Source organism: Capra hircus, chromosome 9, assembly GCF_001704415.2.
Source record: "Capra hircus breed San Clemente chromosome 9, ASM170441v1, whole genome shotgun sequence".
NCBI classification, from domain to species: domain Eukaryota; kingdom Metazoa; phylum Chordata; class Mammalia; order Artiodactyla; family Bovidae; genus Capra; species Capra hircus.
This window is the reverse complement of record NC_030816.1, coordinates 73,197,463-73,223,916: the sequence shown is the minus strand read 5'-3', so window position 1 is coordinate 73,223,916 and position 26,454 is coordinate 73,197,463. Positions and strand designations below refer to the sequence as shown.

At 43.1% G+C, this 26,454-nt stretch overlaps 1 protein-coding gene across 1 annotated transcript in view; it reads right to left on the bottom strand.

Annotated features, from left to right (window-relative positions):
- Positions 1 to 26,454, bottom strand: part of UST (uronyl 2-sulfotransferase) — a 316,888-nt gene that overhangs the window by 69,527 nt on the left and 220,907 nt on the right. Inside the window, exon 5 of the mRNA XM_018053327.1 lies at positions 24,170 to 24,323. Coding sequence (XP_017908816.1) covers positions 24,170 to 24,323 — 154 coding nt within the window. The remainder of the gene's footprint in view (positions 1 to 24,169; positions 24,324 to 26,454) is intronic.

The window sequence follows — 26,454 nt, the reverse complement described above, 5'->3', positions numbered from 1 at the left end:
CCCAACTGAGTGGACTTGGCACCCTCTCTCCTCTTTCCATTTTTTATTTTAGACTCCTAAAAGTATACCACTGCAGACTTCAAATTTACACCTCTTATAAATATTGTGGTTTGCAACTAGTCTCATTGTTTGATCCAAATTGTTTTAGAAAGAAGTTGGTGCTTTAACAGAACTTCTCAATCCATGAATACAGAGCCTCCTAGCACTGTTTCCCAAGGGCCTGGGGATGGTCAGCCTGTACTACTGTTCTCTACTGGCTATTACAGGGAAAAGGCAAATGACTGAAGCACAAGGAGAACTTTCTGCAAAACCCCCCACATAAAGCTTCTGTGAGTTGAGACGGAAAATATGAATCTGAAAGTCTGAATATCTGGGATTATAATTTTATCCATGAGAACACCCTGGCGTCAATGTGAACAAGGAAAATGGCTAAATGGAGAACTAGCATTCAGTTAACTTGTGCCTGACTGTTTTCTTTGGCTTCTCAATCTTACTACACTAATTTGCTTAACTATTTGAATTCAAAAGCAAGAAAGATCTCCTTGGTGTCAAACCTTAGTCTTACTCGTCCAATATTTTTATTACAAAGTTAACCTGTGCTTATTATAGAATATATGGTTAAGCAAAAAGTGAAAATATAATCATAAATTTGCCACACAGATATAAATATTTTTAAATAAAAGAAGGAATTAAAATATAATAGATTAAAAAGAAAAAATATTTTGGTATATAGTACTTTTTTTTTTTTTAAGAAGAAAGTCTTTTTTTGTTACCATGGGTTGTCCTGACTCTAGTGCCAAACTCCAAATAAAATATTAAAAAGAACAAAGAAGGAAAAAGTCTTTGAACTTTCCTAACCTCATACATTAATTTTTTTTAATGTTACATTTCTTCACAAAGGGTTCATTGTTTCTTTAGTTGGATTTTCACTGACGTAAATGTACCTCCATTGAACAGTCCATGGGGTTGCAAGAGTTGGACACGATTTAGTGACTATACGACAATGAGAATAAATAAAGTAAAAACTCATCGACTACCAAGAGCTCAGGAAAGGTTGTTATTTACCATACAAACTGGCAACTTCTTATTAACTCTTACATTTGAGGAAGATTAGAAGATTAGACAGAGACTTCACCTCTCAAATGAGAATGCTTAATGGCCCTGGACAGGCTTTGATGTTTCAGTTTTACACGTCTCCTTTTTGGAAGAGGGCATGTGGCTGCCTTGCTTTAACAAGTTATCTGTTCATCTGGAAAGGCATGTGACATGTTATCTCCTTTTGTGCATTTGTTCTCAGTACAACTGATGCTTCTATTAATGCAATCCAAATTGTTTTCAGTTTATCTGAACAAGTGTAACGACCAATCACTTTTGCCTTCCACTATTTCGGTAAGGGTCTTATGGGTTACTTTTTCCCCTGCTTAATCTGAAAATGAAACTGTTAGTTGCTCAGCCATGTCTGACTCTTTGCAACTCCATGGACTGTAGCCTGCCAGGCTCCTCTGTCTATTGGGATTTTCCAGGCAAGAATACTGGAGGAGCAGTCATTACCTTCTCAAGGGGATTTTCCCAACCCAGGGATCAAACTGAGGTCTCCCATGTTGCAGGGGGCACTGCAATGTATGACCACCTGGGAGGCCCCTTAATGCCCTAAGTGAAAGTGAAAGTCACTCTGTCATGTCCGACTCTTTATGACCCCCAAGGACTATACAGTCCAGGGAATTCTCCAGGCCAGAACACTGGAGTGGGTAGCCTTTCCTTTCTCCAGGGGATCTTTCCAACCCAGGGACTGCACCCAGGTCTCCCACATTGCAGATAGATTCTTTACCAGCTGAAAGTGAAAGTGAAAGTGAAGTTGCTCAGTCGTGTCCGACTCTTTGCGACCCCGTGGACTGTAGCTCACCAGGCTCCTCCGCCCATGGGATTCTCCAGGCAAGAATACTGGAGTGGGTTGCCATTTCCTTCTCCAGGGAAACTTCCCGACCCAGGGATCGAACCTAGGTCTGTCTCCTGCATTGCAGGCAGACGCTTTAACCTCTGAGCCACCAGGGAATCCAAGAATACTGGAGTGGGTAGCCTATCCCTTCTCCAGTGGATCTTCCCGATCCAGGAATTGAACCAGGGTCTCCTGCATTGCAGGCAGATTTTTTACCAACTGAACTATCAGGGAAGCCCTAGTTCAGTTCAGTTCAGTTCAGTTGCTCAGTTGTGTCCATCTTTGCAACCCCATGAACTGTAGCATGCCAAGCCTCCCTGTCCATCACCAACTCCCGGAGTTCACCCAAACCCATGTCCATCGAGTCGGTGATGCCATCCAACCATCTCATCCTCCGTCGTCCCCTTCTCCTCCTGCCTTCAATCTTTCCCAGCATCAGGGTCCTTTCAAATGAGTCAGCTCTTCCCATCAGGTGGCCAAAGTACTGGAGTTTCAGCTTCAACATCAGTCCTTCCAGTGAACACCCAGGACTGATCTCCTTTAGGATGGACTGGTTGGATATCCTTGCAGTCCAAGGGACTCTCAAGAGTCTTCTCCAACACCACAGTTCAAAAGCATCAATTCTTCAAAACTCAGCTTTCTTTATAGTCCAACTCTCACATCCATACATGACCACTGGAAAAATCATAGCCATGACTAGACAGATCTTTGTTGTCAAAGTAATGTCTCTGCTTTTTAATATGCTGTCTCGGTTGGTCATAACTTTCCTTCCAAGGAGTAAGCGTCTTTTAATTTCATTGCTGTAATCACCATCTGCAGTGATTTTGGAGCCCAGAAAAATAAAGTCAGCCACTGTTTCCACTGTCTCCACTGTCTCCCCATCTATTTGCCATGAAGTGATGGGACTGGATGCCATGATCTTAGTTTTCTGAATGTTGAGCTTTAAGCCGACTTTTTCACTCTCCTCTTTCACTTTCATCAAGAGGGTCTTCAGTTCTTCTTCACTTTCTGCCATAAGGATGGTGTCATCTGCATATCTGAGCCCTAGCCTTCTATCAAATCAGTCTATAAGTGTCGTAAAATAGTAATGAAGTTAATAAAAAGTAACAGAGACCCAGGTGACTTTTGCTGTGGCTTACCTACTCCTTCAAAGAGGGAAGGCCTGAAATTTTTGGCTTCAATATTCTGCCTCAGTTCTTCCCTCCTTTCACTGTCCTAAATCCTTTTGAGCCCTTTTAACTTTTTAACCAAGGTTTTTATATGGGGGCATTCAGTGAGGCCAAAGAACCTCACCTTCGTGAAGAGCCCATAAAGCCATTTACTGCTTCTTTAGAAGTTTATAGGTGTCAAATAATAACAAGAGCACTGTGAATTACGTATTTCTTGCATTTTCAAAGACTCTGGACATCTATCATCCCATTTTTATTGGCTGATGAAGGACTGATGAGGGTCCCACGTTACCAGAAGGGCCATTCCAGAGGCACAGAGGTGATTGTAAAGCTCACTCTTGGTTCACTCCCTGGTGGTAAAGGGATGTTAGCATGTGGGTGGGAAAGTGCAGCCTCTAAGTGGCTGTCTGATGGGCTGGTGAACTACCAGTGAATTACCCAGAAGCAGGGCAATGTGGAAGAGGAGGGAACTGGCTGCATCCTAGGGAACAGACAGAAGTCTTCTTTGAAGAGATATAATGGTGAAAGGGACTGGAGTGTGGCTGGGAGGAGGCAGGGAGCGTGACACAGAGTGATCACTTGGCAGGTCTACACCTACACGTTAGAGGCCAAGGAAGCGGTCTCCTCTGGCTTCCTGCCTGTCTTTCAAAGGAGAACACCAGCAGAAGTGAGCCTGAGGGAACTGTCTTTTAAATAAAAGAAATTAATGAAGCATGATGATGCAGGCTCTGCCTATCTGTCCAATCTTGGGTTCCAGTTCCCGCCTCATCCTTTCGGCCACAGCAAATTTCATGACCCTCAGTTTCTCCTGTGCTACAAGCTGCTTCAAGTTATGCCCTCTCTTCCTGGCTGCCTCCTACATATCCAGCAATACTCGTGTGACCTCCTCCTGGAAGCCTCGTGCACATGACTTCCAGAGCAGTCCACTGATGTTCACAGGTGCTAGAACCCAAGGGCCATGTGCCTGCCTCTCCCCTTAGACAGTCTATGTTGTTTCCCCATTGGTTGTTGCTCCCACCATTACACACGGCTCAGAGTAGTGCCTGTTTGGCTGAATGACACATGATTGATAAATGAACACACCTCCCCAATGAAGCAACGAATAAAACTTGAACTTGAGCTCCACAACAATAGCAATTTTTGTTCTATTCCCCAATGTTCCGGAGTGCTGAGAAAAGGATCCATCTCATAACAGGCACTCCAAAAAAAAAAAAAAAAGTGTTTTAAAATAAATTAACAAGGAAGAAACATTTCTGGAAGTGGTGCAGAAGTGGTGATTTACAGATTTTTTTTTTGCAGTGTCAAAAGATTTCCAAGATCTTTGCTTGAGGGTAAAGGTTGCTTTCATGAGAGACCCATTTTTTCATACGGAAACAGATTTCATGGCATCAGCTTCCTTAGCTGGTTCATGTGTACTAGAAATATTTTTAGTAGCTCACGTATTAAGCAGTTTGAAGTGACCCTGAAGACCAAGTCTTCTGACATCTCAGGGCCAGGTAGGGCACATCACTTTTTACAGTGGCCAGAGTTCCTGGGCTTCTTTGCATCTTAACCTTTCTTGGGTTGGTCTCTACAGATGCTCCACTCTCAGACTGGAGCGCATGACACAAGGAGAGAAGAGTCTGGAACTCTGAAAGCTCGTATGCACCTCCCTGCTTCCATTGCAGCAGGCATATTTTATTTCCCAGGCTGGAGAGAGCAGAGCTGGGAGGATACAGGAGGATACAGCGTTTCACAATACGCTGCCAGTGGCCAGGCAGGCAGGTAATTAATATACCCCCTGGTCTGTGGGTGGGAGGAGGCAGGAAGCATATGAACCACATCATTGTAATGGACGTTACAGTTCTCTTCAAAGGTCATCCTGAGGTTGAAACACACTTTGCAGTAGTTATCTACCTTTATAAATGAAAGACACAGGAATTCATTGGAGTGGTGACAGATACAACTGTATGAAACACCTTTCTAAATTATTCCATAGATGCTACTAATCCCTAATCATCAATAGAGGTGAGTGCATATATAAGTGTTACCTTTCACAGTAAATACTACTCAACAGTGGGGTGGTGTGCAGGGGCTGGAATGCAAGCAAGTATAAGATATTTTATCTTCTTATCCTGGAGAAACTTTCTGTGTAGGAAGGCAGCCGGGCGCACAGTGGTGATGGCGGAACGCAGAGAGGGACATGGGCATGACAGGGCCTGACCACCCTTGTATAGGCAGTCAGCGGAAACAAGGTGGCTTAAGGAATTTTTGGAGTCAGAAATGCATCAGAAAATCACTATATACCTTGATGTAGCATAGAAGTTTGAGGGGTGACTCTAGAGTCAGATGACCTGGATTCAAATAAGAGATATGTCAGTAAATTCATAACAACTACCTTTTCCCAAAAAACAAAGACCTGATTTATAGCATCTGCAGATTTCCATGGTGTGACTATTTCTACCATGGCCAAATTCAAGCCACCATCTTGATGTCAACCGAAATAGTAATAAGTTGAAAACGTAAGAGCTGCTCAGAGCCAGGCCAAGCCAGCTCCAGCATGCTGAAACCCTGGCTCTGCTTCTTACTAGCTGTGTAAACTTAAGCAAGCGACTTAACTCCTGTAGTCCTTAGCATCTCATCTGTGAAAATGGGCATAATAACTATCTTAGAGGGGTGCTGGAAAGATTACATGAGATCACGCATGTGTATCTTCCCTTTCTGGACAAGCATGAAATTGAACTAGGATGTCATAATAAGTAGCCTGGTGAGCAATGGATTGGAAAAGTTTAGGAGATGACCATCACTTCCAGGCTTTCTAATTTTGTTCCAGAGCTTAATGTCCACCCTTACTTCCCAGGTGGTGCTAGTGCCAATGCAGGAGACATAAGGCATGTGGGTTCGATTCCCATGTCAGGAAGATCCTCTGGAGAAGGAAATGGAAACCCACTCCAGTATTCTTGCCTGAAAAACCCCGTGGACAGAGGAGCCTGGTGGGCTGCAAAGAATCTGACACAGCTGAAGTCAGTTAGCATTGCACTGGGCTACCTCCCAGACTTTCCTGTATTGCATTGTTCATGATTGTTGTTGTTATTATGTTGTTTAGCTGCTAAGTGGTTTCCAACAGTTTTGCAACCCCATGGACTGTAGCCCACCAGGCTCCTCTGTCCATGGGATTTCCCAGACAAGAATATTGGAGTGGGTTGCCTTTTTCTTCTCTAGGGGATCTTCCTGACCCAAGGATCAAACTCTCATCTCCTGCATCGGCAGGAGGATTCTTTATCACTGAGCCACCTGGGAAGCCCATTCGTGCCATTCTATTCCTAAATTAACTTTCTTTGATAAATATCCAATATGGCTTAGCCTTTACAGCATCGTAACGATGACAACTCCATGTGTTGCTTCCAACCTTAACGCTCCAGTCCTAATTACTTAAATGAGTGGATGAGATGAAATAGCCCTCTTTTCTGCCTTGAAAAGTGCAATGATTAATTAAAGTCTTCCCCACCCCCCCACCGCCCGCCTTTCCTCAACTCTCTGGAACCCCATGTTAAAGGGCCCTGAGGACAAATCCTGTTCTTACATTTAGCTTCCTCCTTGCCAAGTGTTTTCTTTTTGCTTTGTTTGTAGCCTCTTCTTCTAATTTATCAGTGATGGTTTGTTCCTAAATCAAGTACCCTGGAAGATATTTAATAGCTTCTTTGCATAATCTTGGCATTTGCAAAATGAGACTAATAAGGCTATCTTAGAAAATGGCACAGTTTTGGAAGACTAAAGACTTAATGAGAAGCTTTGAATTTCTCAAAAGAAAAGCCTTTTGAAAACTTGGTGTTATTCAGCCCTTGATGTAAAATCATTCATTTTGACTGGATTTTAAAATTCTCCATGTGAAATGTGGTTTTGTAAATAAATACAGATTTTGCTCTGGCAGAAGCCTGACTTCCACGAATAACATTTAGAGAGAATTGTTTGAGGTATCTTAGCTGAAGAAGGAAATGGCAACCCACTCCAGTGTTCTTGCCTGGAGTATCCCAGGGACGGGGGAGCCTAGTGGGCTGCCGTCTATGGGGTCGCACAGAGTCGGACACGGCTGAAGCGACTTAGCAGCAGCAGCAGCAGCTGAAATACTAAAACTGACACCGGATGAAAAGTGAAAACCAAAGTAGTCTTCAGGCGTAGGGTATGAAACAAACAATGCCTTTCTCCAGTTTAGAAGAGCTTTTTCACAAGGAAGAAACATTTCTGAAAATTAAATTTTGCTGGATTATTGATAATATTTTTATTTACTTATCAATAAGCAAGTGCTATACACCTCGTTTAAAATTACTATTTGTCAAAGCTGCTAAACCTAGCAGAAGTGTTTCTTTTTGCAGTTGATAGTAAAATATTAGTCTAATTAAACTGGTGTAATTTAATTTCATCAGCTATAATAGAGAAGTGAACTCCAAGATCTGCTGTGCCCTGGGAACTGCCCTTAGATCCGCAGAGACAATGACTCAGTTGATAACAACTAAGCATCCATTTTATCTAGGAAAAAAACCCATGGTAATCATCAGTTGTGGCCTGGAGGCAACTGAGGGATTGTACATAAAATACAGCTGTGCACATTTATATGAAGGGAAAAACTTGAGAAGAAATGGGTTGTCATTTTCTACTACGGGGATTTTCCCTACCCAGGGATCGAATCCACGTCTCTTGCATGTCTTACACTGACAGGCAGATTCTTTACCACTAGGGCCACCTGGGAAAACCAATACACTGACATGATCATGTATTTATCAAACTGTGAATCAATCAGATACTCGTTTAGTCATTTATTCAACAAATAATCTTTGAGCACTTACTCTTGCCAGACCCTGTTCTTTTTAATCAAAGAAAAACTTTCTTTTTAGGTGCTGAAGAAATGTTGGCAAGAAGACAGAGAAGTTCCTGCCCATACGCAGTAAATTTGATTAAACCCTTCCTACACGATGCGCTCCAGGGAAACAAAAAGTGGAATGTATACAAGGCAGGGAAGACATGTGCCCATCAGGAGCCGGGATATCTGACAGTCAGGCTTGGAAAGGACAGAGGAAACAAGAGGAGAGTGGTACAAGCCTTGTCACGCAGGCTGTCACATCTGGGGTTTGCTCATGAAGATAAAAGGCATATCCTCATTGTGATACTAGAGCTTCTCTGGCGGCTCAGATGGTAAAGAATATGCCTGCAGCGCAAGAGATCCAGGTTTGGTTCTTGGGTCCGGAAGATCCCCTGGAGAAAGGAATGGTAACCAACTGCAGTATCTTTGCCTGGAGAATTCCATGGACAGAGGAGCCTGGCGGGCTACAGTCCATGGGGTCGTGAGGAGTCGGACCCGGCTGAGCAACTAATAACTTTCACTTTCAATGTATGATATTCGTGATCTGAATTTAATGAGGGGGGCAGCTGAAAATGACAAAGTCAAAGTCTCATGAGTGTACTTAAGTCAAAACAATTCAAGTGAGGGGTTTACTTGCTGACTTCAACTTAATTTCCCAAACTGAAAGAGACACAACAATTAATCAGCAAACCTGCTGATCACACAAGGATGAGTGAGCATGGCAGGAGATACAGTGTCACTCAAGTTCCCCACAGTGCTTCTCAAGTTCAAAACTTCAACAAGAAGCATCACCAATCCCAGGGTCCACAGTCAAGGCTCCTCTCAAGGATCCTGGCTTACTTGTTTCCATATTTATATTTAAATGGATGAATTGGAAACGAAGTACAGGGTCCCAGGCAAAGAGGCCTCACCTTCCTGCTGTCCGGTATGGTCAGGGGCCTTTCATAAAGCATTTCTGGTCCTCTAGTAGCATTCCCACAAGTCAGAAAAGACGGACTGACATGTGGCCTTGTTGACAGAGATGGGCCACACTCAGCCAAAGCTGATCTTAACCTGGCAACATTCAGTTTCACATTTATTCATATCTTAAAGCAAAGTAAAATGTGAACCTAGTACTTCCTTCAGCCTCTACTTGTTTTTCATCATTCTTTTGTATTGCAAACTTGTGAAGGATGAACTCTTTCTGCATTTATTATAACTTATTAAATGTGGTCACGGAGAAGCTGACTGCCAGGAAAACCACACCCATTGGGAAAGAAACAAGATCATATCCAGCCCAGAGACCTCCAGAAAGGACTCCAACATTAAATTTACCACAAGTATGAGGCTTTCTTTCACAAATCTGGGTGAAACAGGCTGTTGAGAAGGCAGTCACTCAGGGGTTGCTAAGTTAATAGTGGGATCTAAGTTACATGCAGGTGATGGTGGAGGGTTAAGGAAAAATTCTATCTTTCTCCCTTGATTTTTTTGCCATTAGACATTGAGATTTCTGCTGCTTATATTCTGCCTGAAATGAAATCCCCAAAAGTCTGGATCTTTTAAATTTTGGCCTAGTAGAAAAAACACAAAAATAAATAAAAGTAGACAATTAATGATTTAATTTTACTTCAATTATTTGGTACCCATAAGAAACTGATTCTTATCACCATTATATTTAACTGTACTCTAGAGACACTAACAAAAACAATTGGATAAGATTTATAAAAATTGAGAAAAAGAAAGAAAACATGATCATTGTTAGCTGAGGATATAATGTTAGCTGGTAAACTGGAAAGAATTTCCTGAAAATCTATCTACCAACAGTAAGAGAACTGAGCAAGTTGGTGGAGTTTAAAATAAAAATAGACTTTAATTAACAGTAATGATAATATGCAAAAGTAGCAACAACAACAAGAAAGATAAAATACCAAGAAATAAACTTAAGAACTGTGCAAGATCTAAATGAAGAGAACTTTAAAGCACTCTCAAGGGATATAACACTCCCTCTCAACGGATTTAACAGATGTTTGAACAAACAGAAAAGGCAAAATATATTCTCACATAATAAGACTCAACATGAAGATGTGAATTCTCCCTATGTTAGTATAAAACTTAATGTAAACCCGATAAACGATGGTAAGGTTTTCTGAGGATATATGTGGGGAGAAGGGAGCTGAACAAGCTGATTTTAAAGTTTCTATAGACAAATCAACAGACAAAAGAGCTAGGACATCTGCGGAAAAGGTTAATGAGAAGCAATTAGACGTTATCAAATAATAAAATATTTACCATATAATAGTTATTGTATATAGCATTAATTATATTAGTCATATTATTGTGTATTATATAATAAGATGTATATTATATAATTACATGCTAGTTTACACACAAGTGCGTGGACACACATACAGTATGAAACTGTGTGTCACTATACTTAAAGACAGAGACCAATGGAACAAAATAAAAAGTCAAAATATTGATCTCTCCTAAAATAAAAATGTATTATATATAGTAAACATGTCACTTTAGGCTAGTGTGAAAAAATGAATTATTATATAAATGTCGTCGAGATAATCTGTTAACCATCTGGGGAAAAAGAGATTTTGAACTGATATGTTACAGTTGATAGCAGGATAAATTTGGGATGGGCCAAAGATTTTAAATTAAACAATAAGAATTACAACTGAAACCCTGGAAGACACCATGGAGAATTCTTTTAATAGCTTCAAAGAGAAGAAGATCTTTCTAAGTTTAACGCACAACTTAGAAGCAGCATTTCGCATCATGTCATTTAATTCCTGGCTCAAGAGGCTTGGTGAGTCCTGCCTTCTATGATGACTTCTCAAGTCCTTTCTGCAGCTTTCAAAACTTTGAATAATTTGACCCTATCCTTCCAATCTTATTGGTTTCCTAAATGAAACAAATGGTAATAAAACCATGCTTCTCACGTCCTGTTTCCAAAACTGGCTCATTCTCACTTCCATTTTTCCTGTGCTATTCATTGGTTAACCTATCCTTTGTCTCTTGGTTTGTGATGTTTTTTTTCATTGCAGTCTTTTTATTGAGATAGTTTTAGATTTACAGGTAGTCATGATGCTTTTCGACTAAATAACTATGATAATACAGCAATATCAATGGCTAACATTATGCCTAGGGAGAAGAAAAACACAAAAGAGTTTTAAGCCAGGGAAGCCTGATATCAGATGTGCACAGTAGACACTGTGACAGTGGGTTGGCAGGTGACCGGGAGCCAGGCTGCCCAGCTATGAGGCTACTGAGGAACATGAGAAGGACTTTGTTAATGATGGGGAATGATCTGAGCGAAGTCAAGGGAAGAACTGACAGTCTTAGCAGACTTAGACTCTGCTTAGCAAACTTAAACTCTGCTAAGACTTAGACTCTGTCCTCCACTGTCTCCTGGAATTTGCTGGGATCCCTGTCTGAATTCTAACAACCTTCACCCAAACCCTTGTCTCAGGCTCTGCTTTCAGGAGGATTCCAGGTTAAGTTGGTGGCTAATTGCATGCGGGTTGAGGGGTTTGGGGAGAGAAAGCAGGCAGGGACGACTCCTGAGTTTCTTGAACCCAGAGGGGTATCATTCACTAATAAGAGAATATAAGAGGAGATGGGTTTCTTTGCATGTGGTGGAGGCAGAAAGCAGGGGTGGATGTTCATCTTGCCATGGCTATTCCTATCACAGGGCCTGATGCCTTGTAGGTGTTCAGTATATATTTAAGTTGCACATGCAAGTGGAGAGGAGAGATAAACACTGATGCTCTGCCCACATCTGGATCTGTTATTTAGTGTATACTGAAAGTTGGGCTGGATGTCTGCCAGGTTGCTGTGAAGGGTGCTGAGATTAAAAGAGGAGATCATGTTATACCATCTACGAAAATTACATCTTAGTTAAACATGTAAGATATACACAAATGTGAAACAATTTGAAGGCTTTAGAAGCAATATATATTAGCAAGTAAAATGTAGTATTTATATTAGCAAGTAAAAAATAAATATAATTCACACTGAGTAATAATTTCCTGGAGAAATAAAGATTAGCAGTAATCAGGGTTGACTGAGGCTAATCTTATGTTTTGTTTTGGCATTTTTTTTGGCCACGCCAGGTGGCTTGAGGGATCTCAGTTTCCCAACCAGGGTCTGAACCTGCATCACGGTAGTGAAAGTCCAGACATCCTAACCAGGCGGCCACCAGGGAACTCCCTATTATTTTTGTTTAGATTGCTTTTCTTAATCTCACAGGTTTCTACTCATTAGTAGTGGGTCATATATGGAATGCCATAATCATAGTGAGATTTCATTGTCAACAAAGTTGCCACCACCTCTTATTGAACTTGATAATTTCTTTTATACATCTGCTGGTTTTCTTAACAAGTCTCATCCAAGAGGTTAGTTTATTTTAAAAACTAGCAGTGAGTGTTTAAAACTCTGCAGAGTGGTGAAGGGGCAGCGGTAACATTTAAAAGTCATACTGGTATAACCTTCCTCTTCAGTGCAAAAAAAAAAAAAATGAGTATAGAAACATCTAGCTGAATGTTGATACAATTCCATTGTATTTTTTCCTTGTAATATGAAACACGGAGTTGGAGCCACTTTTTTAAAAGCTTTGTCTTGAAATCAAGCAGGATTTGGTTAAAATTCTTTCATTACAGGATACAGCATGCTTGGGGCTGGTGCACGGGGATGACCCAGAGGGATGTTGTGGGGAGGGAGGTGGGAGGGGGGTGCATGTTTGGGATCGCATGTACACCCGTGGTGGATTCATGTCAATGTATGGCAAAACCAATACAGTATTGTAAAGTAAAATAAAGTAAAAAAAAAAAATTCTTTCATTAATTCAGGAATACCTGCATGGATTTAGGGTTAGAGAAAAAGTGGTCTGTGCCTAGAGGTTGCATGACATTATAGCCAGTGGATCCCCCACCTGGCTCATTCATTCCTGGCTGTCATCCTAGATAATGGAAATGTCATGTGGGATAAAATCAAACTTCCTATTATACTCCTGACAAACCAGACATACTGATGTCATTTCTACCTTGCCTGAGACACTGATTAGTCAATCATAAAAGGGAACTAAAGTGGATTGTTAAGTGTGCTCTGCAAAACTTATTAAGCCAAGACTATCACAATTTCCAGGCTTGACTATTTATTCTATAACTTTTTCAGGCTTCTCAGTGTTTTAATATTATGAGGTGAGCTGACCTCTCAGTTGCATTTCAGGACATCGGGCATCTATAGTACCATTTCTACTGAAGATGGCCCAGAAGCTCCAAGGCACTTAGCATGCTTTTGTCTTCCCTTCCCTCAGCACCCATTGAGTTGTTTCTTTTTAAGACTATGCTGATCCTGACTTTACACCGAGTCCCTCGCTTTGGGAGGAGTCTACCCTCCTTCTATCCTCCTTGCAATCACAAGTATTTCCCCTTGTCCTTCAATTTCCAGCCATTAGAGGGCAAGGCTGCTGCAGCTAACAGATTTGAAGACTTGTTTTGAGAGAGCCTGAGTGAAGCAAGCATTTCTCCAATTACGCACTATCTAATTCAATTTACATTTTTTAGAAAAACTGCCAGCTATTTCATGTTAATATTGACATTTTCATAAGTACTTGCAATTAGAATTCAAGCTGAGATTCCAATAAATCTCTTAGATGTTTTGCACTTACTTTTCCTGTCTGTCTTCAGATTTTGCAAAATATTTTTAAGAACACACTTAGAGGTCATTCTGCCTTTAGGGAATTTATGCTGTGTATGTAAAACAGTTTGGTAGGAAGAAATATTACAATTTGGCAAAGCAAAGTGAGGACAACTACAAAGGTGTGCCAGGTTCTGAAAAACAAGTATTAGGGTATGAAATTCAAAATTCTAACACTGATAAACTGCCATTAGTTTTTCACTTTATATAAACCTTCACCCCATAACTTCTTTGAGTAGCAAGCTCCCTGGCTGCATTTTAAAGAACAGTGTTTTAAAGAACATTTCCCGACTGCATTTAAAGTGTAGCCCTATTCACCCACATCCTTAAATTTAACATGTATATGTTTTTGTACAAACTGGCCTGCATTTGAAGAGTGACACATCTCTTTAGAAAAAATGGTAATGGATTCCAAATGACTCCACTGACCAAACGAAAAGATGTTCTCATGTTAAATAAAATATTTTGTTCCTCAAAGTACTTATTTTCTGTTTTATTGCCGAAAGCATGCTTCCTGAAGTGAGATCTTAAATGTATAGTATAATATACTCTTTGGTTTCTATATAATAAATGTTAATTAGTTCAATTTAAAAGAAAGCCTGACTTAAGACCCATACAGAGTATACATAAATACAACATACCTAACACTATGCCATCAAACTCCTTTAGTGTCGTATATTTGCACATACCAATTAAAAGTCCAACAAATAAAAACATTCCTGAGGGGAAGGTAAATAGAGCTGTTTCTAAATATGTAACAGATACAGAAAGTAAGCTTCTAGAAAATATTCAGGAGGTGCATCTGTCAGTAAAACTAACTTCTGCTAATACAGCCAAGAATGGATGTGCAGTTATTTCTCAGTAATTATTTTTTAGCCTTAGCTACATGTTGCATCACTTCCGGGGTTTTTAAAAAATCCCAGAGCCCAGCCTGCACCCTTGACCGATTAAACCAGAATTTTTGGGTGTGGGACCCAGGCAACAGGAGTTTTAAAAGCCTCCCAGATGATTCCAGAGAGCAGTCAGGCTAGGAGCCACCACCTTCATAAATCTAAGCCACCCGTCCCAGCAAGGGTGCAGGCCTGAGCCCCTAGTGAGGGGGCAGCTGCAGCTGGTGGCTGACTCAGTGAGGGGCGGGGGTCTGGAGCAGATGAGCTCAGCTGACAGGTGGCCAGCGGGATGCACCTGGCTGTGCTCTGGTAGCTTGGGTTTGGTGCTCCTGATGGGAGCTTCCATTGAGCAAGCAGGTCAGGCAAACTTGATTTGGCAGCCTCCTCGGGGACATCTGGTGAATCGCTTCTCAGTCCCAAACCCTAAACTCGAAACCCGCTGCTCCAGCCAAGCTGGGCGGCTGACCACAGCGCAAGCCTCAGGCTCTCGGGCTTTGGCACAAACGCTCCGCTCCTGCAGTCCTCCTGACCCTCACCCCTGCCTGAATCTGAATCTGTCCCCAGATCTTAGCTCCCACCTTGTCTAGGAAGCTTCCCCCAGTGAGCCCAGCTCACTGATTTCTTTCCTCTCCTCAATTCTCAGGCTGAAGTGTCTGCAGCATTCTTTTGCTAATTAATCATGCCCCAGCCAATGACAGTTCCTCAAGTTTGGGTTTTCTGTTGCCAACCAGGCAGTCAGCAAATGGAAGGACAGTGAAGTGCTCCCCACGGTAAATGCTCCCCATCACCATCCCTGCCCCTACCCTAGAGCTGCTCCTTAGGCATGGTTCTCACTCTGTAAATACTTGCTCCTTGATTGTTTATCTCCCGCTTGATCACTGCAGCAACCTCAGATTAACTGGAGCCCTTCTGTACACTGTATATTGAAGTTAAAGTCATTTTTTTCCCAAAATGTACATCTTGGGATCCCATGTAAACATGCTTCCCCACCCCCAAGGCCTGCTTTAAATCCTTTAGAGTCTCCCCAGTCCTCGTGAAGAGGCCCTGGGAAGTTCTGTGGGGTCCAACCTCTGCCTGCCCACACTGCAGGATTCAGCTCTTCCCTTTGTCCCTCAGTTCACCCTGCTCTAGCCTCCCTGGTTCTTCCCCTTTGCTCACTTTGTTCCCTTTTGCCGCAGGACCTTTGCATGTGCTGTTCCCGATGTCCAGATTGTTCCTCCTTCTTCTCTTTCCCTTCACATCTTAGTTCAACCACCACTCCTCTGGCCTCTAAACTTGTCAACTATGCCCAGACAGTGGCCCGTTTCTCTGTGTTGTCAAATGTGAGCCAGTTACATTTCACATGAATTTGTGTGGTTTGGGAGTTAACACCTGCCTCCCTTGTAGGACTCTGAGCTCTATGAGGACAGACATGGGGTCTATTTTTGCTCAGCATTTTATTTGCAGTTCTGATTATTATTCTCATCACACAGAAAGCACTAAATCATTAATAAATGAATGAATGATGAATGAGTGGATGGGTGGATGGATGAGTCACTAGTAGAAGTAAAAATGAAACGTATAACTGGCCCCTTGGTTCTGCAGACCAGAGACAGAGAAGCCCTAGCTTCGCGTCACTATGGCAGCCCTAGCTTGGCGTCACTGCACAGTCACCAGTGACCGGGACAAGCGAAGTTTCAAAATGCCTGTCATGCTCACAACCCCACCACAGTTCCCTCAGTCCCCACAGTCACAGTGACACTGTGGTGGGCAGAATAATAGACCCCAAAGATGTCCACACCTGAATCCCTGGGACCTGTGAATATGGCACCATATACATACAGCAAAAAATGGTTCTGCAGATGTGATTATGGTTACAGTCCTTGAGATGGGGAGATGATTCTAGACTGTCTGGATGAGCCCAATGGATTCACAAAAATCCTTAAAAGTGGAGAACCCTTCTCAGCTGGGTTAGAGAACTGAGATAGGAAAAGAAGGGGGAGAAATGTGAACCAACATTTCTGATCTTCCAGTTCTGTAGGTCAGAAGTCTGAACACAGGTCCCACTGGGCTAACCTCAAGGTGTTGGCAAAGCTGATTCCTTTTCGGAGGCTTGAGAGGAAGACTTATTTCCTTGTTCATTTGGGTAGTTGAGAGAAGCCATGTCCTCTGGGTATAGACTGAGACCCCATTGTCTTGCTGCTGGTCAGATGTGTGCTATTCTCATTCTCTAAAGGCATCTTTGCTCTTCAAACTGTGGTCCTCTTCTTCCATCTTTCAAGAAACCAGTGGTGGGTTGAGTCTCAGGGATACTCCAGGTATTGCTAAACCAACAGAGCTCGTCTTTGGTTCTCTAAATACTTGCGATCCCTGCTTTCAACACACCTCTGGAGGAACAGATGTCAGAGACATCTCTCTCCGGAGTAGCACCTTCGTCCTCTGTGTGGCTCAGTGTGTCAGAGCCTGTGGCCCTGTACACCTCTCCTCCCCACCCTCCGGGGTGAGAACGCACCGCTTTGGGGACTTTACAAGCACTTGCCTACACCAGCTTAGATTTCCAAGTAAATAAACGTGGGACAAATGGGTGCCAGCAGGCTGGGATCAAAACATGTCTCCAGCTGTTGGGAACACAGAGAAGCAGTTTCCTTAGAAACAGATTCCCAGGAGAAGGGGTCTAGTGGGGCCATCTGAGAGGTTCAGCAGAAGCGGACCTGATGGTTCAGGACATGGCCCAGGGTACCCTGAGCCACAGGAGAACAGCAGCAGCCGCTGGCTCCCCAAAAGAGATAAACATCCCCATTCGCCCTGATTTATAGGAAATGAGTGGTCTCCGGGAGCCACTGACAGAGCCAGGGGTGTGAAAGCATTAATTCCAAAAAGTGTTTTGGAAAGTTTTAGCTCTCAGGACACTTCTGTGTAGAATGTTCAGTTTATTTTCTTGAGAAGCCTGTGAAACAGACAAGGTAATATGGTCCCATTGTACAGAAGAGAAGAGTAAGGTTTGTGGAGGCTAAATCCATTGGCTTGTCACCCAGCTGGGGCAGCAGAGAATAGAAGCTAAGTAAACCATGTCCTGGGCCGCTTGCTCAGCCTGCAGTCATAGGCCAAATCCAAACTAGATGGAGACAAAGAGCATGACTTTCTTACCTTCGGAGCTTTGGAAAATACATATATTTACTGAACTACGTAAAAAGCGGATGATCCAAATCCCTTATTCGTTTTCTTCCTTTAAGAAGAATGATGTTTGAGGGATGAAGGGACAGCCTGCGGTTTCATTCCCAGGACAGCCTCAGCCAATCAGGACTGAGTGGAAATTTCCAGAATCGAGTATTTCATAGATACACTTCCAAAGCTAAGGGTGCTCAGAGTCCAAAGCTTTCAAGCGGATTAAAACGCATAGCTTTCTGAAAACCTTTGCTGATGCTGGCCCGTGTTCAGGCTTCTCCAGAATCCAACATGATTCACTGAATTCTTTATGAATTAAGAAGCTGTAAATTACACATCTTTTCTTTTAAACATGCATTACTTTCCACGCTTTACAGCCAAGACGAATAAACAGCATCACAGAGGCAGTTCTCTCCCTGGGAAAATGCCTTTCCCTCTTTCTGCTCTACAAATGGCGGATCACCTAGGGAACGGTCATCTGGTGAAGTTGCAGGAATTTGGGTAAAGAGTTCAATTGGACATTTTTGTTATTGTTGTCTGAAAATGCCAAGTGGTATCTCTGCAGAAGTGTTCACCATGAACCTTTCTCAGGCCAGGTTTTAGGCAAACAACAAGCAAAAAAAAAAAAATCACACACGTATAACTAACAGAGTGGAAATGGCAGCTGTTTTCAGGGAAATTTGGGGACTGGAGAAGGGAGTGGCTTCTAGGGAACAAGACGCTCTCCCTCGCTTGTAAATCACAACAGTTGCTCTTCATTAGCAGACATTCATTCTCCTTAACTGCATTCTGGGTGCCAGGTATGTCCTTGCCCTGGAAATAAAGCAGCCTGGACTCCGGCTGGACAAAAGTCTTAAGCCCTGGCACGTGTCCACGTGCGCCTACACTCAGATCCGCCCGCCCCACCTCCTGAGCCTAAAACCAAGAAAGGACGCAGCCACCTCTGCAATGGTGAGCCGAGTGCCTGGCTCCCAACAGAGGGAAACGAGCCCCAGAGAACTGCCTTTTCATAGCATGGCTGCTATACGCTGAATTTTACCCATTCTAGCAATAATTTATTGTAAAATCATTTTCTGATAAATAAGTGAAGATTTTTTTGGAGAGAAGTAGAAGCTTTTAGGAAATCTGTTTTCAGAAAATATGGGAAATAGCTCTAAGATGCTTGAGTATTTGAAAAAAAAATTGTTATAACAGCTATGTCTTTGTAAAGATGCATCAGATGAAATGATTTTGCTCAAAAACCATGGAACTTGGCCCACTCCTCTTCTCGTTTTACCATCCAGGAAGTAAAACATAAGGTCCAAGTGATCCAACAAGACAGTATGGAGTCAGGAGGCCTGGCTTCTATGCTGGGCTGGACCCCTAACCCATCACTAGACCCAGGCCCCATTCTTACATCCAAGAGAAGAGAGGCTCCTCATGACTGACCTTCAGGAACCCTACAATCCCTGTTCCTATTTCCAGTTTCTTCCCAACCACCTGGCATCACAGATGATAATATTTCAGCCCCCAAACCCCACCCTCTCTCAGTCGTATGCTAAGCAGCTCTGCAAGGCCCACAGCCAGGAGCAGAACTGCCTTATTTTTGGCAACTGGATAAAGCAAAGGGCTTTGGAGCCCTGGGGTCTGGAATCAAGTGGGGACACCAGTGGACCCGTCTCAGGCCAGCGCCCGTGACTCTGTGTGTGAGCAGCAAGAGGCCTTGCTGCTCGGTCCCCAAGGGGGTGGTCGCCCTGCCTGCCTACTTGGGCTCGCCTGCCTCCCCTCTTGGGCCCTCACCCCCAGGCAGGGCCTCACTGAGGGGACCCGGTCTCTTCACAGCTGCCCTGCACCCCAGCGAGACACAAACAACACCCTCTTTTGAGTGAAACAACTGACCACCCAGGCTTGCCAAAATGAGGACAGGCTCTGAAAGGGGACAGTTTTATTCCAAGTGTCTAATGGGATCGAGGAGAGGGAATAAAAAGTTTCAGCTATTAAAAAAGAAAAAAAGGCAATACACTGGCTTCTTCCAAATAAACAAACCATCCTTTGAACAAGAGAACAGTCTCCTAACAGGGTCAGACAGGAGCTGGATCTGAAGGAGTCACGTGTCTCTGGGGCCCTCCTTGCTCTTTGCTCCCCGATTCTCCCTCTGCTGTTTGGGGGGAGCTCAGGGCTCTCCTGCTGGGGCCTGGCCAAGGAATGAGCCGAGCTCATCTGACATGGGCCCTTCTCAGGACACAGTGATTTATGTGTGGAATGGGGGCCCCTGTGAATCTCTGAGGGTAGAATTCCAGGCAGGGAATTTCCCCAGAATCTCTCATATCATAAAGGCTCTCCAAAAATGCAAGACTTGTCTCCATTACCAGTTTTCAACATTTTACTGGCTTTAAAAAAAAAGCTGAAGCTCCAATACTTTGGCCACCTGATGTAAAGAGCTGACTCATTGGAAAAGATCCTGATGCTGGGAAACATTGAAGGCAGGGGGAGAAGCGGGCAACAGGGAATGACATGGTTGGATGGCATCACTGACTCAATGGACATGAGTTTGAGAAAACTCCAGGAGATAGTGACAGACAGGGAAGCCTGGTGTGCTGCAGTCCATGGGGTCACAAAGAGTCAGACACAACTTAGCAACTGAACAACAACAGCTAATTCAGCCACTCTTCTGAATTCCAGGGACAGAGATGGAACTCTGATCTTATCTTGTTCTCAAAGACCTTGCTAGCCATTGGGAGGAGAGGACAAATGTGAAGACATTATATCACTCAGAGAAATGATATAGGCAGCCAGCAGTTGGTGGGAGCACTGAAGAATATTGGAACATCCACGTACAGTTGGGTAGGTTGTGCACTGCACAACTTTAAGGTCTCTCTCTCTCTCTCTCTCTCTCTCTCTCTCTCTCTCTCTCTCTCCCACAGACCCTATTTTCAATCAAATCCCCTGGAAAGTTTCCATGTAAAGAGGCTTGTGAGACTTCAGAACAAGAACCAAGGCTTCAAACAGATATAAGTCTAGAGCAGGAGGGAGGAGTCTGGACCCCCAGAAAAAAGGGAGAGAATTGCTGAGGGTATCTGTGGGCTTGTGAGGTGATGCATCCCCTGCTGGGAGGCAGGCTCAGCTTTCTAGAGGAGATTCAGGAGGAAGAATCACTGATTAAGATGTGTACAGTTTGTGACAGGGCTTAATCTCCAAAATATACAAACACTTCATACAACTCAACAACAGAAAAACAGATTGAAAAATGAGCAGAAGACCTAAATAGACATTTCTCCACAGAAAAAATACAAAAGGCCACTAGGAACATGATAAGATGCACAATGTTAATAATTACTGGGGGTGGTGGTTTAGATGCTAAGTTGAGTCTGGCTCTTTGTGATCCCATGGACTATAGCCCGCCAGGCTCCTCTCTCCATGGGATTTTCCAGGAAAGAACACTGGAGTGGGTTGCCATTTCCTTCTCCAAGAGATCTTCCCAACCCAGGGGTCAAAATCAGGTCTCCTGCATTGCAGGTGGATTCTTTACTGACTGACCCACTAAGGAATCGCTAATTATTAGAGAATTGCAAATCAAAACTACAATGAGGTACCACGTCACATCCGTCAGAATGGCCATCGTTAAAAAGTCTACAAATCACAGATGCTGGAGAGGGTGTTGGAGAAAACGGAACCGTTCTAGTGTTGGTGGGAATGTTGGTTGGTAAGTTAGTGCATCCACAGTGGAAAACACCATGGAGGTTTCTCAGAAAACTAAAAATAGTATTACCATATGATTCAGCAATCCCACTCCTGACCATATACCCAGACAAAACTGTAATCCCCTATGTTCATAGCAGCACTATTCACAACAGCCAAAACATGGATACAACCTGAATGTCCATCGACAGAGAAATGGACAAAGAAGACGTGGTACACGTAGACAAGAGTACTGCTCCTGCTGCTAAGTCGCTTCAGTCATGTTTGACTCTGTGCGACCCCCATGGACAGCAGCCCACCAGGCTCCTCCGTCCATGGGATTTTCCAGGCAAGAGTACTGGAGTGGGGTGCCATTGCCTTCCTCAGACAAGAGTACTCCTCAGCCATAAAAAGAATGAAATAATGCCATTTGCTGCAACATGGATAGAACTAGAGATGATCAAACCAAGTGAAGTCAGGAAGGGAAAGACAAATACCATATGATAACCACTTATGTGTTATTTAAAATTTGGCACAAATGAACCTATCTGTGAAAGAGACACAGACTCAAAGACATAGAGAACAAACTTGTAGTTGCCAAAAGGGAAGGAGGTGGGGGAGGATGGAATGGGAGGTTAGCGGATATAAGCTATTCTATACAGAGAGGATAAACAACAAGGTCCTACTGTATAGTACAGAGAACTATATTCAGTATCCAATGATAAACCACAGGGGAAAAGAGTATCAAAAAAAGAATGTATATATATATGTGTGCGTAATGAATCACTTTGCTATACAGCAGAAATTAACACAACGTTGTAAATCAGCTATCCTTCAAAAAAAAAAGGTGTGTATGATTGGGGGGTATTCATTTTATTTCTCAATTCAAAGTCATCACAGCAACTCACAGAGCTTTATATGGTGCATGGTCTCCAAGAGTTACCTCTGCAAGTTCACCTCCTGCCACCTCTTTGCCCCCACCCCTCACTCTATACCAGCCACCCCCTTTTCCCTGCTGGTTTCTGAATGACACGCACAAGTGCCCACGTCAGGCCTTCGCTCCAGTTCCCCTCTCTACTTGGGCGGCGTTCTCCCAGCCAACTGCGTGATCAAGTCTCTCTCTCATTCTAATCATTGCTGATATGCTAGATCCAATGCCTTCCCTGGTTTGCTTATTAACATTGCAGCTGGTCCCCTGCCCGCCACAACCCCCTGCCCACATGACAGATCCCTGGGACTGCCCCTTCACTTTCCCTGATGTAGACAGGCTGGTCTCCTCCATCTGATAGACTATGAATTTACTTATTACCTACATTAATATTTGAAGAGTAAGATTCATAAAACTTGTTTTCAAATCTTTGGGTTTTTTGGCATCCTCTGCTGTAACTTGGTTCTCACTAGTATCGGATCGAACCAAAACTTTGAACAGAAACTTTGCAAGACATTTTGATTACATGGAATATGCTCTATGTTTTCAAAAAACATAACAGGCGAATCGGGTCCAATACAAACAATAAAGACATTATTCCTCTAGTAAGTGGTTCTATACTCTGAATATGTACTTGTCATTATAAAAAATATGTGCTTGTCATAATAAAAAATACAGAGCCGTATTCATAACATATAAAGGAAGAGATAAGAGTTTTTGCCATCATAATGGAAAGAGAAAAAAATTAAAAGGCACTTTAAAAATATTACATCAGAATACGTCCCTGAAGCATTAGGTAGTTGAACAAATGCTGAATGGCCAGTAAAAAGCCTTTGTTTCTAGTCTTGGCCCATCTATAACTAGCTGTGTAGCACTGGATAAGATACTTCTGTGCATCTCAATTTTCTCAACTCTAACTGTGGATTTTAAGACATGAAAGTGATATTGTTGAAAAATGCTCCATCCTCCAAATGCATACTGTTATTATGCTTTTTAAAATCAAATGAGGAAAGAGAACTTGTGCTGGAACTGTAACTAACACTACTCTTCTTTAGCTGAAGGATGCTTCTGTGCACACAGCAGTGGTGGGCATGGCCTCTGTGTTGCATGCCAGCAGTGGAGGCAGATTTGCACTGAGCCCTCCATACATTCTTCTCTCTCTTCTGGGCCTGAGAGCCCAGGATTGTCTGGGTGAAACCAACAGGCTCCTGCAGACACAGAGGCCAGGGTCTCAGCCTCTTTAACACCAGGCTCTAAGCCCTCAGCAAGCGTTTGTCAATCTAGGTCACAAACTAGTGGGAAACGCATCTTTTATTCTGGAGCTGACAATAAGATGCACTACTTTCATCTGTTACCAACTTCGAGCTGTGGAAGCAACTCTTGGGATCAAAATCAACATCCCTGTGACGTTGAGGGTCCCAAAATAAGGTCCGGAAAAGCCAACAGATTTCACTGGGATGCCTGATTCTGGTGCGCTGTGCTGGAAAGAACCTTGGACTTGGAGTAAGAGGACCTGGAAACAGTCAGTCATGGTTGTGTTCACAGTTTTTTGAATCTTAGGGTCCTCCTCTCAAAGTACCCCTCCCTCATGTGGCTGTCGTGGAAATTGAACGGGATGAGGTGTGAGTAAGCACTCTGTGACCTTTTAAAAGAAATCCCCAAATGCACCAAAACAATAGTGCTGGTCAGGATTCCCTGAGAAAAACTGTTTTTTCTCCAGGACCTGAAATCAACACTAAAGAAAAACAGGAAAACAAGGTTAGAAAGTCATCTGAGAAAATGTTTGTTTGGATCTGAATGATCTGGAAAATTAATTTTTCACTGGCAGAAACTTGCTTCCTGAAGCGGTGCCCTCATCACATGGAGCCCAAGGACCAGATGGCCCTGAGGCGGGGGCTACATATCTGAGGTGACAGGACTCACCAGGTAGCGCTCCTCCTGCCTCATGCTGGGGGTGCGAATCATGTGATTCTGTTCTCCTCGCCAGTCTCCAAACCGACGGAAAAAATAGTTAGATAAAAACCGGTTGACAGGATCTCTGATGATGTTGATGTAGACAGGCTGGTCTCCTCCAAACCTAAGATGCACACAAACATGGAGCTGGTTACAAACCATCCTTCCTGGAGGAAAATCAAGCCCACGTACACACTAGTTCCCCTCTAGGTAAACACATCATCACCAGAGGACCTGTCTGCTCAGTCGCTAAGTCGTGTCCAGCTTTTGCAACCCCATGAACTGCAGCCTGCCAGGGTCCTCTGTCCATGGGATTCCCCGGGCAAGAATACTGGAATGGGTTGCCATTTCCTCCTCCAGGGGATGTTCCTGACACAGAGATTGAACCAGCATCTCCTGCACTGGCCAGCGGTGCCGGGGGCCAGCGTGAGGAATTCCGCCCATGGCAAAGGTTATGAGGAAGGAGGCTTGGCATACGCAAAGGCGTGATCAAGCCTCAGGAAACCCCCTGTTCCCGAGCATCTAACCCCAAAACCAGAGTCTGTTTTATGCTCTCACCTACACCTCTGACTTTACGGGGGGCTCTCCCCCATAACCGTTTCTCTCGGAGAAGGAGTAAACGTGCAGCTCCAAGGCAATAAAAATTCTTGGGCGTGACAAGAGTGTTTCAGCTTACGGACTCCTCTGAAGGTTATCTAGCCCACCTGTATAGGTTCGTCCGGCCACATGTGATTGTTTACAGCCTCCCAATCTGAGAGGCACGAGATGTTTTAGACTTACTAAAGGCAAATTATTTTGGGGAGTTAGAAATTATTAGTATAGTGTGTTGGTTAGGAATTATATTGGCGAAGGGTTTTTTCATTTGTTGTGTCAATAATTGCTAATTCCCTGCTCTGGGTGGGACAAGGATGTCTCAGGTCAAACCTCTCTGCTGACAGACTAGCTTGTGTGACAGGATTATCCATACTGCTGCCACTAGGCACAAGATTGTTTACTACCTCTCAACTGTAAACAGCACAGAGAGTTTTGGAGTATTTTGAGAGTCGTAATTAGCATAGGACTTTTCCTTCTTGTTGAGTCAATGATTGCCGCCAGGCCTCCATATCCTTAGGCACTTGGGAATATATTAATCAATGTATTTGGAATATAGCAAAGGAAATATAGTAGTTTTTGATGTTAGCAATACTAGACTTTTTGAGTTAATGGATTTTCTCTTTTGTAATAGATCACTGTACTTTGTTATAAATCAGTGTCCTTGCTATGTAAGAATGTAACTTTATCATATCTTAAGACTAAATAGATCTTAAGGGGAGCATTGGTGAAAGGATTTTCATTTGTTGGGCTGATGTTTGCTGCTAAATCTCCATGTTCCCTACTCTTATAATGAATATAACTAACATATAGGAGAAATAAGTATTAACCTTTAAGCATATAGGAGAAATAAGTATTAACCTTTAAGACTAATCATGTTAACCTTGGGTTAAATAAATTCCTTTCTTGATTGTAACTCACTACACCCTCACCCTATAGGAATGTTACTCTATTTGGAGGGTGGTGCCTGGTTTAAGAAAAAACACCCTTGGAAGAAATAAGTTTTTTGGTTATCAGAAAGAAGGATCATAAAATGTCAGCAGGTCTCACTCATGGCCAGAAGATGATGTAATATCCCTAAGACCTTTTTTTATACATTTATGTGAAGCACCTGATTTTGATAAAGGTCAGGACTGCTGACCCCCGCGTGACTCTGTATTCATCCCTATGTGTAACAAAAGGTATATAAGCAAACCCAAAAATAAAGAAATCGGATCAGTTTCCGGAAAGACTGATTCCCCCATGTTGCTTCTTTCTTGCTCCCTTTTTTCTGGCTGAATTCTCTTCTGGAGCATGGATGCTATTCCATGTAATCCAAGTTATTCAGCCTCTTTTTCTCCACTAGTCTTCCTACTACACTATCCATTTCTAATCTCTCTATATCTGTGATTAAATATGTATTTTTCCAAAGACGCCGACTCCGTCCCCACCTTCGAATCACCCTGGACCTACCCGGGCTGGACCCCGGTACAGCGGATTCTTTACCACTGTGCCACCAGTGAACAATCAAACCAGCAGGCAGTGTTTCCTGGTAGAAACGCTTATTATCCTGCAGGATATTCCAGGAACTTACTGAGAGGCTGTGAAGACTGTTCGGGAGTCAGCACTGTGCAAAATGCAGGAATTGTCACCGTGAAGGTATAGATACTATCTCGTTTTCTCAC